Source organism: Triticum dicoccoides, chromosome 2B, assembly GCF_002162155.2.
Source record: "Triticum dicoccoides isolate Atlit2015 ecotype Zavitan chromosome 2B, WEW_v2.0, whole genome shotgun sequence".
NCBI lineage: Eukaryota > Viridiplantae > Streptophyta > Magnoliopsida > Poales > Poaceae > Triticum > Triticum dicoccoides.
This window is the reverse complement of record NC_041383.1, coordinates 175,028,583-175,043,439: the sequence shown is the minus strand read 5'-3', so window position 1 is coordinate 175,043,439 and position 14,857 is coordinate 175,028,583. Positions and strand designations below refer to the sequence as shown.

Here is a 14,857-nt window from a genome sequence, read left to right as displayed (position 1 = left end):
CCTCTCAGCCCATCTGGCACACAGGAATTGGGCAGGCCAATCCCCTCTGATCCCCACGAATCCCTCCCAATCCACGTGGTACAGAAAACTCCCGTAGCCACTCGTGGAACTGAGGAGAGTTGGACGGTCGCTATGCTGCTGCTGTTGTAGGAGGTTTAACCAAATAGAGGGATTTATGAGGGGGGAGGGATTAGTGAGGAATTGAGGGGATTGGGTGGAGGAGAGGGATTAACCAAATCCTCTCAAATCCCCATCCACCTTGGGGCTGCAAAACCTTCCCTGTCAAACGAGGCCTAAAGAGGAAATACGACACGAGGACGGACCTGGAAAGAAAAACAGTCGAGGACAATGTCTTTCGCTGTGTTAGAGTAAGCAAAACTGTTCATTCATGTATGCTATATACAGGCCTTGGGTGGGTTGGGGGGGAGTGATTGAATGAGGACGCTAAATCCTAGAAGGCTAGAACAATATTTTGAGTTGGGGTCTCATCCCACATTTGTTTACTCGTGCCTTCTGCAAGAGTGTTGGTCTCACACGAGAGTAAGAGCGCATTTAGTTATTTGTGCTTTTGCAAGAGTGCCGGTCCCACATGTAAAGAGTGCATTTGTATATTGGTGCCATTTGCAACCGTGTTAGCCCCACATGTGAGCATGAGTCTATTTGTTTATTTGTGCCCTTTGCAAGGTTGTTGGTCCCACATGTGAGTAACGTATGAACAGAGAGGAGTGAACTCGCCAACTACGAACTTTATTAGGAAAGAATTTGACAAGTCCACAGCAGGAAACTGAATGGCCCTGGTTTAGGTTCAGCCATGGAATAAAGCCAATCAACTAAACTGCAAGCGTTCCAAAAGCGTATATAGGCAACAAAGACAAACCTGTGCATGTGCTCCACAAAATCATCAATTATGACAGGCCAAGCACCTGAGAAATATACACAAACAAACAGCAATCAGTATCAAGGTAAATCCATGAAGGAAGTTGCGGACAGGATCGAAAATCCAGAAGGAGCCATATATAAAAAAAATGTAATTGTACCTTTTGGATCATAACCTTCCAGGTCCTCATTTACACACCTGCTGAAAGCTAGTAGCTGCTGCCAGGCGTCCTCAGAAATGTTGTGACGTTGGTACTTCTGAGGAAGGCAAAGATACAGATAAGCTAATATTACATGATAATGCTAGTATCTGGAGTGCCCCTTTTATGGAGTTATAAGGATTTTATAATAGATAAATTTATTGAGTTATAGCGAAAGCAAACATTCTAGTCTCAAAAGTAAAACGAAGAGCCCCAAAACTAGAACATGTCATAAAGTTCATATTGACACGTCATGGAACCAGGGAGATAGCAGATTATGCCAAAATAATTCTGCCATTCTCTTCAGGATATGAAATACAAGTTGAGATTTTCTAAGAAGAAAGTATTGGGCATTACTAGAAAACACTTCACATGTTCAATGAGATGTTGATAGATCTATTTACCATCATGTACCAAACCATCAACTCTAGACTCAACAACACTGCAATGTAAGGGTGCAAGCAGCGGGAGTTGCAGCTACCTGCCCTAGACCAGAAGTGTCCACCAATGATTAGAGTGGACAATGTGTTTGTCCACTACAGATTGCTAGGATTGATCTGGGCCACTGCGACGGATGCGGCAACCCCCGCATAAGCCTGCTAGATTGGTGCACACGGAAAATCTCAGTATAACTAAGCTAGCATCGTTCGACAATACCAACGGGATTAAAGGGACAGCGTTTTCTTGCGGGGTATGCAGTAAGTTGCCAGACAATTGCAGGCATTGTTGCGGCACGGCCTAGCGGTTTAGCGGGTTGCCCATATCTGTCTGCACCCTTACTGCAATGGAACTCAATGAAGTTGATTGGACTAATGTCAAGTGGACATCCATTCATGATCACATATTCTTCTTAAAAAGTTGTTTGTCGATCTAATGAGAAGATAGCTTGAAAATTTATATTTTCTGGGTAATAATAAAAGTATACAACGTATAATTCAGCCCACACTTTTACTGCTCTCACTAAAACTAGATAAAGAACGAAAGCACTAGCAATACTGCAGAAGCAGCCATCATAAAAGAATGCAGTAATGAAATTTGTCTGAGATGAAATTATAGACATTTGCATATAAATTGTTAACCAGTAATTTGCATACCTCAACAAAGTTACACCACCGGTCAAGCAATCGGAATCTTCCAACAAGAACTATCCTCCATGCTGCAAGAGCCTTCTGAACAGCTAAATCATGAAAAGCGACACCCAGTTAGTCTTATTGGGATGTAAAAAAATGACACAGCAGCATGCATGGATGTGATCAAGGAAACAGGGCTTACTAATATTCTTTTGGCCATTTTCACGAGAAATGAAGAAGACAAAATCATAGAAGGAATTGAATTGGCTCACATCATCCTAAAAGAAGGGGTCATAGATTAGCATAATGTATTGAGAAGCATTTGAAAAATGCATAATCTGCTTGGGAAGTGCCTCTTACGAAATCAAGAACTGACATGAGCTTGTGAATATCACCAAATATTCCATCCCTACATAAGTAATAGAGTATGTAGTCAGCCAAAGGGTAGAAAGAATATAAGAAAACAGAATATGACACATAAAAATTAAAATAAAGAAAACGGAATTTTCTTATGCATGGAAATATGTGAGTGTATTTGCCATGGGTAGGTTATGGATGTGTGTAATGGAAAGCATGGCATTGCTATTTCTAATATTTACAATAGAAGCGGTCAAACAATCACGTGTTATACATGTTAACACATGAACATAAGCTCGAGCTCTAAATTTACAGTAACAACAGTCAGGTACAGAAGGACGACGTATAAGTATGCAACATATATTACCCAATCTTAGTCGGGTCATCCTCGACAATGTTTCAACTCTTTATGTAATTAGGCAAGAAGCTTTTGAGAAAGTCTTTTTCAGTGAGTAGCATAATACAAGTATGAACTACATTGTGATTAATTTGTTTTAACAAATGTCACTTTCGTAGTAAACAAACATCAAATACTCCAATAGGATAACCAAAACAGCATTTACCTCATTCCTTCCATATTATCTATAGTTCGTGAAAGATCCGCCAACCCTTCCCTTGGGTTCGCATTTGTGCATCCAGATACAATACCTAGCAAGCAACGAACAGAACAACAAATGGACTTGAGACAGCATATAAAGAAACATATGCAAGTAACCATATAGCATACAAAGAATTACAATATCATGTAGGATATGCTGAGCATATATTTACTATCTTGATTCTGCCAAATGATGTGCATTCGGTTATTAAGGAAATACAACCTAACTGAATTGTTCCAGGATTTATCTAAAAAAATAGTAGAATTGTGATTTCAGCCTCGAGCATTTGCCTTATACACGTTTAGCTCTCTTTTTTGCGAATTTATATACGTTTAACTAAAACTTCTTGTGATCTTTTGCAACCCTAGAAGCTAGAAGCCAGCAACCTCTAAAGACGCTCACAAGAAACTAGATAATTGACAAAAGGATAAACCCAAAGGCTACTTCTTTTCTCCTCGCAATCATCAGAATTTCTTAAAGATCACGCAAATGCAGAAAAGATGAGTCCGTCGCCAAAAGACTCCTAAAATTCGCAATATTTGATCTCTCAAGCCTAAACCACCAAGTCGGCACGGATACGAGCGAATCTAACCCTGAAACCTCCGAAGCTCCGACCCGAGACGAACCCACCAACGGAACGACGAAGCGAATTCGAAAGCGGGGGAGCTCACCGCAGTACTTGGAGTAGGCCTGGGCGGCGGCGGGGCACACGGCTAGGGCAGCCTCGAAGCCGCTGGATCCCATGGGCCGAGCCATGGATCCAGGCCCCTAAACCCTAACCCCGGTGCTCGCCGCCGAGGGGTCGACCACCGACGAGTCGATCTCAATTGCAGCACGACGCGAGCAAGCAGAGCTGCAAAAGGCAAGGGGGGAGCGGAGGGGGGAGGAGGAAGAGACGTCAGAGGCGTAAGATTCGGCTTGGGTGCGGAAATGGCATATCATCGTAATAATAATGTAGCCGGTGGATTCATCTGAGCCGTCCATGGATGGGAGATCCAGATCTATGTGATCCGAGGCCCACCTGTCAGTCTCCAAGCTGAGTGAAAAGGAGGGACTCCATGTATCCATGTACAATAAGAAAGAAAAGGGCATCAATTCAACAAGGAAGGGGCCTAAAGTATGAACCTATGAAGAATGTTGGACACTGCAACATGAAGAAACGCAACAGTGTACTGCTTTTGTGCTATCTATGGCATAACCACGTCGATCTTGGATCCAACGGATTTTGATTTGGGCGCTTGGTTTGAAAGTAATACAACTTTGAAATTTTAGAGTAGGTTTTGCATGGCGCTGACGTCTTGTATTTTACGTGTGCGTAGGTGTTTATTGCTTTTATAGAGTACGTTACTTGGTGAAAATGTGCACATGTGTCTCTTGTCATCGCGAGCGCCATCAAAAGTAAAAGCGCACACGCGGTCTCTATCAATTGGGAATATTTTACCCCTCTTATCTTCTAGTTTTCCTGAGGTTCCCGGTAAAACACATGTTTGATTGTTCGCATAGTGGCATGAAAAAAGTTGTTCACTTTTTTAACAACGGGAGGGACCCGAAGGTTCGAGATGTAACATTAAATCATTAAAATTGATACACCCACACAGAAGGACTTAAAAAAGGATAAACATTACAACCATGTCCTTCCTTCTATGTAACAAGGCCCCAAAAGTGAAACAAAGATTGCAATGCAGCCCTAGCTACTACATGTAGCGACCTCACCGGAGACGCAAAAGCCATCGCTTCCAAGAGCTAAGTTACCGAGCCTAGACAAGGGGTAAAGGGCTCCCACTGGAGTTTGAAAACGGTTATGCCCGGTGAACACAGCAGGAAAGCATGATTTTATAGAACAAACCAGGACTCTCTTGCTTCACTTATATCCTTCTAGATAGTTGAATAACAATTGGTTGTTTGCATGGATTATATGTTGGTACTAAGATTGATAGGTATACATTGCTGGTATAAATAAAAACTTGCATGGCCTTGTAGATCACTGAACTTGATAACTGGATTCCTTGCAGTTGTTTTGAGATAATGTGTGAGTGATTAATGAATGTGTCGTAGCATCGAGGCTAGGAAATAAACTTGAGGCACCCTCGTAAGGATACATAGACCTACGGGGGGTGCGCAGGAAACATGAGGTGGAGGCACGCGTTCGTGTACATCGACAGCCTGACGCGGGGCACCCCCCCTCCCCTTTAGGGGGGCCAACACATATATGGCAAGGAAGAGAGCAAAGCTCTCATGTATTTCAGATTTTGAACACTTTGAATGGAGGGTGGTCTCCTCTAATTATAGGAAATTGGGGGTAGGGTTGGAGATTACAAGATTGCCCTCTGGGCCACAACATACAACGAGGGGTACTATGGTCTTTACTAGGAATCCTTGTCGACATATTCCTCCTGAATATCATGACAACTTATCCCTTGGGAATATGTCTGGAACTTATATCCTTGGGCCCTTTGATTAATTGATCTTTGGTCGCGCCACCTATGCAGGACGACCTCATAGACCCTACGACCTTGGTGGTGGAGCCCCTCGGCGCAAGGCACTCCCCTGGCAGGGTGTGCCATCGTGCAGGAGGGCCACTACTTGGACATATACCTGGCCATCTGTCGGGTCGGGTCGGGCCTAACATAGCTCGAGGCAGAAAACCTAGGCCTAAGCCCGACCCAGCCCGGCTGTCGGGCCTGTTTTTTAGGCCCAAGCCCGGGCCGACAATGATAAAGCCCGTCGGGCCCGGGCCGGGACCTTCCCTAAAACGCGAAAATGTTAAGCCCAGGCCGGTCCGACGTGTGCTTCAGGCTCAAAACTCGGGCCCAGGCTCGGCCCACGAGCAAGACCGGGCCAGGTTCGGGTCGGGCTTTTTCGGCCCGGGTCAGGTATCCCATGGCAGGTATAGTTGGACAGTACCCTCATCGTAGTGCTTGCCCCGTGGAAGTGCAAGTGTCACTTAATTTTTTTTGGTGTGATGACAATATGGTTAGTGGAACTAATATCAGTTGTTAAAGCTTATCTCGGGATATTGGTTCCAAGTTATTCCGGATGGAGGTGTGCGACCCTCCGCCCCCCAATTCAAAAAGATCAAAGGCATGGTTTACCGGCGACTCGAAGGTTTTCTTTTTGGTTCGATTTGAAACGTAGGAAAAACCGCACTACTAAGAGGGGTCATTGTGGACTTATGTCGTCTGGGAATGCCTTCGTTAAAACTATATACACCAGCCTTCCCACTCCTACCACCATATATCCCATAGTGTGCTAGCTATGGTATCCAAGAAGTTACAATAGAAATTTTCTAGATACCCCGTGCGCACGGGGTCTTTTGACCACCGTGCGCACAGGGTAGTCAGGAACTTTCTGGTTACCTTGTGTGCATGGGGTATTGAACCCCGTGCACACGGGGTACTGTGTAACTCCCTGGGTACCCCATGCGCGTGCGCATGGGGTGCTGCGTATCTTCCTGGGTACCCCGTGCGCACGGGGCTGACTTAGCCCGTGTGCACGGGGTCCAATGGGCAGAAACGGTCACCCAACCAAGAACACTATAAAAGCCCCTTCTTCCTCCTCCATCCCTAACCCTAATGTCTTGTTGAGCTCCACCATTGCTACACCTCATTTTGCTCAATACTCTCAATCCCTCCACCCAAACTTGTTGAAACTTTGGGATTGGGAGAGCAAGACCTGATCTACACTTTGACCAAACCAAATCATGTTCCCCACAATATTCATCCACCATTGACTTGTTACTTTTGGAGCCTGGGCTCCTAGGCAGTTAGAGGTTCCTCCGGAAGCTTCCTTACTTGTGGTGTGCTCCGGAGAAGTCTGTAAAGGTGTGATGGTCGCCTTCAAGACCAACCCTGAGTGATTCGAGGCTCATCTGTTGGGGTGACTTGATAGAGATTACGGTGAGCCTTTGGTGGCGTTTCGCAAGCTTTTGCTCCGGCACCGCTCTAAATGGAGAGTAGATCTTCCCCAAGGAAGAGCGAACTTCGGGATAATTTATGTGTCCCCGCCTCACTTGTGGTTAATCCTTTCCCACGCTTTACTTTGCTTTATATGCTTGTGGGCTTGCTAATTAGTTTGTTACCTAGCATATTTAGCTTTAAGCTTGCTTGTCATATAGGTTGTGTTCACCTAGTTACATATCTAGTGAACGCTATTTATCCGCCAAACCCTAAAATTGACAAGAAAGATTAAAATATGTAGTCTCCTATTCACCCCCTCTAGTCGACCGTATCGATCCTCTTAATTGGTATCAGAGCCTCGTGCTCTAGTATAAGGTTTTGCAACCTTAGAGGATATGGACGACCTAGTGAATGTGGGAGGTGTCGCACCCCTTGTGGAGGATGGTGAAAACCTACCCCCCGTCGCGGCCGACGCGCTTGTTGCTCCGATCGTTGCTCCCGTCGCCCCCATTAACCTGGGTGCCCCCTTAACCGCGGCTGACATTCTTTTAATGTTTGCAGACCTCAAAACCGCCATGTTGAAAGAATTTCGTTCCTTGGTCAAGGAGGAAATTGATGCTCGCTTAAGGCCCTCAACATCTGCATCAAACTCATTTGATCCAAATGCCATTCATGATGCGGATGATTCGAGAGAACCCCTTGCATCTATGACTCGCACTCACGTTCCCAAGTATAATACCGTGGAAACCTTTTACTCAACCCAACCTTTGCAACACCCTCACATTAATCCTATTGGGCCTCCGCCCCCTTTGAAAGCTAACGCGTTTGCTAAGTGGAAGCTAGATATGGAGTCTCACATTCGCAGTGCGTCTACTCAACTATGGTGGATTCTGGTCAATGGATTCAATCCCAAAGACCCGATGAATCTCACCCTGAGAGAAGCGGTTGATGATCAAATCAATGCAGCCGCCCACAACATGTTGTGCACCGCGGTGACCGATGACTATAGTGGCTCCATTGCTCTTCTCAAGACCGCCAAGGAAATTTGAGATTGCCTTGAGGAGGCCCTCAAAGGTGATGAAGCAATTGAAGATCTCGATCGGCTTTGCTCAAGCAAGAAGTCAATCTATTGGGAGGAATGAGGGTGAGCGTGCGAAAGAGGTGTACCGAAGGTTGAAGTCTCTTGTGCTCAACTTAAGGACCTTTGGGTGCACTTAGGCAAATGATGATTTCATTAAGGACAAGTTCATAGATGCTATGGTTATCAGTGAACACACCATGATGATGATGATGATGATGATGATGATACATTAATGCCCAGATTATCACAAGTTGATTGCGGCTCAAGTTGTCTCCACTTTCTCAACTCATGTTCTTTCGGATACCAAGTCCAAGAAGACCTTTGTGATTGCTCAAGCAACCAAGAGCTCAAATCTTACTTTGAGGCCAAGAAAGTTGTTAGTCAACCCTCAAGGGACGAAGAAGTGGTTGAAGAGACTTATGAGGAAGATGTTGACACTTCATGCCCAGGAAATGACTTTGCGGAAGACTTGGCTCTCTTAGTCAAAAAGTACTCCGCGAACATGGCAAACAAAGGGAAGAATCTTCAAGGAAGATCGTTTGGACAAAGAAAATGCTACAATTGTGATAGCCCAAGACACTTTGTGCATGATTGTCCATATGAGAGACGTGAAGACAAGTCCGAGAAGCTTGTGCTCAAGAAGAAGAAGTCTGCCAAGTTCACAAAGAGGAAATATGACAAGGTTCTAGTCCATGAAGAATACATGTCTGGAGATGAACATGACGGTGATGATGACCATGTGGGCACGACAGACATCGCCATGCATGCCACTACCTCCTCCTCCACCACCGGCCTCTTCGACTCTCCAAACGAGGACAAGCCTTTCACTCATCGGTGCTTTATGGCCAAAGAGGTAAAAACAAAGTCCAATTGAGGGAGTCCTGGATTAGGGGGTCCTCGGACAGCCGGACTATATACTTATGCCGGACTGTTGGACTAGGAAGATACAAGCTTGAAGACTTCGTCCCGTGTCCGGGTGGGACTCTCCTTTGCATGGAAGGCAAGCTTGGCGATTCGGATATGTAGATTCCCTTCTCTATAACCGACTCTGTGTAACCCTAGCCCCCTCCGGTGTTTATATAAACCGGAGAGTTTAGTCCATAGGACAAGAACAATCAGAATCATAGGCTAGCTTCTAGGGTTTAGCCTCTATGATCTCGTGGTAGATCAACTCTTGTAATACTCATATCATCAAGATCAATCAAGTAGGAAGTAGGGTATTACCTCCATAGAGAGGGCCCGAACCTAGGTAAACAATTTTTCCCCCGCCTCCTGTTACCATTAGCCTTAGACGCACAGTTCGGGACCCCCTACCCGAGATCCGCCAGTTTTGACACCGACATTGGTGCTTTCTTTGAGAGTTCCACTGTGTCATCACGGTAAGGCTTGATGGCTCCTTCAATCGTCTACAACGATGCGGTCCAGGGTGAGGTCCCCCCGGACAGATCTTCATATTCGGCGGCTTCGTACTGTTGGCCAACTCACTTGGCCATCTGGAGCAGATCGATAGCTACGTCCCTAGCCATCATGTCAGATTTGGAAACCTGAACTACACTATCGACATCCGCGAAGACTTGATCTTCAACAGATTCGAGCCCTTGACAGGTGCGCCCAACAGTCGCGATGAGCATGACTTAGATCTTCCATCAAACACTGTTCAGGAGATCACACCTACAGCTGCCCAGGCTTTAAATCCGGAGCAGATTGTGCCATCCAAGGATGGGTGGATGGACCCCCGCCACGGAGGCCACACACTCAGCTGCGATAGAGCCGAACACAGATCTCACTTCTAAGGAGGTCTGTGTCTTCGTACCCTCGGACTCGTCTCCGGCCATAGGCTCCGAACCGCATGCATCCGTGCCCATCGAACCTGACCAGGCACCGATCATGGAGTTTAGCTCCATGGACATCTTTCAGCACTCGCCCCTGGGCGACGTGCTAAACTCATTAAAATCTCTCTCCCTGTCAGGAGACTCTTGGCTGAACTATGTCCGGCTTGAGTGGGAAGCGGACGACGAAGGAATTCGTTGCCCACCCACCACACACTTAATAGCCACTGTCGATGACTTAACCGACATGCTTGATTTTGACTCCGAAGACATCGACGGTATGGACGACGATGCCGGAGAAGAACAGGAACCACCGCCCACAGGGCGCTGGACTGCCACCTCATCATATGACATATACATGGTGGACACACCCAAAGAAGACAATGGCGAGGGTCAAAAGGATGCAACGGAGGGTGATCCTCTTGAGAAGCAACCTAAGCACCGACATCAGCGGTGCCACTCTAAACCCCGCCATAGCAAGAACAGCGATACCGACACAAGAGACAATAGCACTCCGAATGATGCCAAAGATGAAAACAATCCCGCCCAGCCAAGCTTCGAGCAAGCCGGATGGGAGGATGGGCAAGCTAGCCCTGATCAACAGGCAATAGATGATGATTTCGGAGTATGACAATTACATGCCCCTCTCCGAAGATGAGGCGAGCCTCCGCGATGAAGAATTTATCGTGCCTGAGGATCCCGTCGAGCAGGAGCACTTCAAGCGCCGGCTTATAGCCACCACAAAGAGCCTGAAGAAAAAATAGCAGCAACTTCAAGCTGATCAAGATCTGCTTACTGACAGATGGACTGAGGTCCTGGCAGCCGAGGAATATGGACTCGAGCGCCCAACCAAAAGTTACCCAGGGCGCAAGTTGTTACCTCAATTCGAGGATGAGGCACTAAAGCCTACACTACCAGCGCAGGATGCAGCTGACCAGCCACCTTGTGGCCGAGACAAAGCGGCATATCAGCCCGAACACCAGCCCTCACCCCGTTGCCAAATAATTAAAACACGAAGGCCCGGGGCTACACGCAGGACCTGCGAGACGAATTGGAAAATAAAGCAGGACAATCAAGATCAATCTACGGATCATGGGGGCACGTCCCAACGCGTGATGATGACCGCCATGCCGGGTATACTAAATACAAATCCGGCCGGGCCGAATAGAGCAGACCAAACTCATCTGAAATGTGTCGCGATGTAGCCCGTCATAGAGGCGCCGCACACCCCCTATGCTTCACTGAAGTAATGGAGCATGAATTCCCAGAAGGGTTCAAGCCCGTCAACATCGAACCATATGATGGGACAACAGACCCCGCAGTATGGATTGAAGATTTCCTTCTCCACATTCACATGGCCCATGGCGATGATCTACATGCCATCAAGTACCTCCCACAAAAACTCAAGGGACCAGCTCGACATTGGCTGAATAGTCTGCCGGCAAACTCTATTAGCAGTTGGGAGAACCTGGAAGACGCATTCCTCGACAACTTCTAGGGCACTTATGTGTGACCACCGGACGCTGATGACTTGAGTGACATAACCCAACAACCCGGAGAGTCAGCCAGGAAATTCTGGACTCGGTTCCTAACTAAAAAGAACCAAATTGTCGACTGTCCGGATGCCGAAGCCCTAGCGGCCTTCAAGCATAACATCCGTGACGAGTGGCTTGCCCGACACCTTGGCCAAGAGAAGCTGAAATCCATGGCAGCTCTTACGACACTTATGACCCGCTTTTGTGCGGGCGAGGACAACTGGTTGGCTCGTAGCAACAGCACATCAAGAAAACCTAGCACTTAAGACGCCAGAGATAGTAACGGCAAGCCCCGGCGCAATAGACACAAGCGTTGCAGCAATGGTGACAACACCGAAGACACGACCGTCAACGCCGGATTCAGTGGTTCCAAGTCCGGTCAACGGAAGAAGCCATTCAAAATAAACAAAACGGGCCTGTCCAGCCTAGACCACATACTCGGTCTCTCATGTCAAATCCACGGCACCCCTGATAAACCAGCCAACCACACCAACAGAGAATGCTATGTATTTAAACAGATGGCAAGTTGAATGTCGAAAACAAGGAAAAGGGGCCGCATAGCAACGACGACGAGGAGCCCCGACAGCCGAACACAGGGGGACAGAAGAAATTTCCTCCCCAAGTAAAAACGGTAAATATGATATACGCCACCCATCTCCCAAAGCGGGAGCGGAAGCGTGCACTAAGGGACGTCTACGCGATGGAGCCAATCGCTCCAAAGTTCAACTCAGGGTCTTCTTGTTCGACCACCTTTGATCGCAGGGACCATCCGACCAGTATCCGTCATGGCGGTTTGGCCGCACTGGTCCTTGACCCTATCATTGACGGATTCCACCTCACACAAGTCTTCATGGACGGTGGCAGCAGCCTGAACCTGCTCTATCAGGATACAGTGCGCAAAATGGGCATCGATCCCTCATGGATCAAACCCACCAAAACCACCTTCAAAGGTGTCATACCAGGTGTAGAGGCCTGTTGCACGGGCTCAATCACACTGGAAGTAGTCTTCGGATCTCCGGACAACTTCCGAAGCGAGGAGTTAATCTTCGATGTCGTCCCCTTCCGCAGTGGACGAACTACATTCGTTAGATTCAATGCGGTGCCACACTATGCCTACCTCAAGATCAAGATGCCCGGACCTCGCGGGGTTATAACAGTCAATGTAAACACAGAGTGCTCCCTCCGTACGAAGGAGCCCACTGCGGCCCTTGCAGCAGAGTACAGAGCAGCCTTCTTAGGCTGACCTCCAATTCGGCAATAAAGTCTCCGGACACCGTCAAGCGAGTCTGAAGTACTCCGCAACAGGATCATCCGGCCCGCCCAGAGCTTGCCTAGCAATTCGGCCTCCGTCCCAGTCAAGCGGTGAATTTTGTGCCGCGCGTACATAAGTACGCACTTAAAATACCATGGGCATAGACGGAGGCACAACTAAAGTACGGTCCACAATGCGGCTCAACCGTCCTAGGATCCGTATATTTTCACCCCTTTCTTTCTTTCAGGTCCCTATCTTCTTGAGGCTCTTCCGATAACTTGATCATCGGACCCATCACGGGACGGAAACACCAAGGAGGCAAGGAGCTTTGACGTGCAAGGGAATCCCCAGGTAGTCTCTGATAACGATCGCTATACCTGTTTTACATACCCACACGCAGCTCGCTCTTGGTTAGGACATGTCAAATAGTCCTATTTTGCTTATCGCACTACGTGTATACATACGCCTTGACGTATTATTCAAATAAACAAATGGAAAATAACGTACAATGTTAGCTTATTATTACATTTCTTTGACTTTTTCCTTGACTGTTTATTTATTACAAATCGCACCTGTACATTCTGGTACGTTCAGTTCGCCAGGGGCTTCAGTGTTCCCCATAGCACGGCAGGAAAGTCTGAACACTTTCGACAGTGCGGCACCCCGAACTTATAGCATTATATGCATCCGCTTCGAATCATGTCTTGGGTCAATAGTTGGGTTGCCTGGCTCCTGTGCTTGCTACCCTACGTTCCGCTATATCGGCTAGGGTAGTAAAGGGAGAACTACTACGATTGTGTCCCGGTTCTTCCGGACGAGCACCTCAGTAGAGAAAGCTGAAAACTGACTGTCATGATGCGGCGAGAGCTAGTCGCTATTCGAGAGGTTTCAAATCCTTAAAGATTTTTTCCACTTCAGGCGAGGAATCGGTCCTTGTCCGATTTAGGCATGTATAGCGCCCCAAGTTCAGCCTTCCGAATACCAGGGGCTACGCCAAAATTTAAAATTATAGAACTTCTATGGCTAAGTGAGAGTGATAAAGTTGTATAGTCCGATTGCCTTGTTCGTTGCGCTAAACACCTCCTTAAAGGACCAAAAATTTGGATAAAGAGTGTTTAGATTTATCCCGAACACCCCTGTACTCGTTACATGGGGGCAGAAGCCGACGACTAGCCAACTCTCAGGTTTTGTAAGCGGCCGCACAGAAGGTAAAATTTTAAATCAACAAGCGTTATATTGCGCAAATGAACTTGTTTCATATTACAAGATAAAATGTGTGTATTCACTCAAAGATTACATCCTTGGCACATTGCTCCGCCACAAGGCGGGGGCCCTTCAGGACACTATCATAATACTTTTCGGGCCGGCGGTGCTCCTTGCCCTTCGGTGGCCCCTCCGTCATCAGCTTCTCGGCATCCATCTTCGCCCAGTGCACTTTTGCACGGGCGAAGGCCATCCGCGCACCTTCAATGCAAACTGACCGCTTGATGACTTTTAGCCGTGGGCAGGCATTCACAAGCCGCTTCACGAGGCCGAAGTAGCTGCTGGGCATAGGCTCGGTAGGCCACAGCCGGGCTATGATGTCCTTCATGGTCAGTTCGGTTGCCTTGTGCAGTTTGACTAGTTGCTTCAGCTGGTCGCTCAAGGGCATCGGATGTTCTATCCCAAGATATTGAGACCAGAACAACTTCTCTGTCGAGCTCCCTTCTTCGGCTTGGTAGAACTCTGCGGCATCAGATATGTTGCGTGGTAGATCTGTGAACGCTCCGGAGAGATCCAAATTCGGGTAAGTAAAAGGAAAGTCTCCTTCACATGCTTGCTTTGTATAATGAATGCCTTACCTGCCGCAATCTTCTTGGCCGCCTGAACCTCCTGGAGGGCCTTCTGGGCCTCGGCTTTGGCGTCTTGCAAGCTCTGGAGGGCCTTAGCAAGCTCAGACTCTTGAGTCTTAGAGTCATGCTCCAAGGACTCGTATTTCTGGACGAAATCCTGGAGCTCTTGCTGGACCTCGTTGACCCGGGCGTCTTGCTTCTCGCGCTCGGCGCGTTCCTTGGCCGCTTTGTCTTCGGCCTCCGTCAGCGCCTTCTTAAGGGCCGCCACTTCGGTCGTGGCCCCTCGTGGCCCCTATTAAAGTTCATGACGCTTCTATTAGCAGAAATTAT

General features: G+C 47.4%; 1 protein-coding gene across 1 annotated transcript in view; it reads right to left on the bottom strand.

Moving 5' to 3' along the window:
* The window catches only part of LOC119362880, a 6,127-nt gene extending 2,269 nt beyond the window's left edge, over positions 1 to 3,858 (bottom strand). The window contains exons 1-7 of the mRNA XM_037628150.1: positions 3,774 to 3,858; positions 3,067 to 3,151; positions 2,507 to 2,555; positions 2,349 to 2,424; positions 2,171 to 2,253; positions 1,038 to 1,134; positions 878 to 923 (exon numbers count right to left, since the gene is read on the bottom strand). Coding sequence (XP_037484047.1) covers positions 878 to 923; positions 1,038 to 1,134; positions 2,171 to 2,253; positions 2,349 to 2,424; positions 2,507 to 2,555; positions 3,067 to 3,151; positions 3,774 to 3,858 — 521 coding nt within the window. The remainder of the gene's footprint in view (positions 1 to 877; positions 924 to 1,037; positions 1,135 to 2,170; positions 2,254 to 2,348; positions 2,425 to 2,506; positions 2,556 to 3,066; positions 3,152 to 3,773) is intronic.
* Positions 3,859 to 14,857: the final 10,999 nt, after the last annotated feature.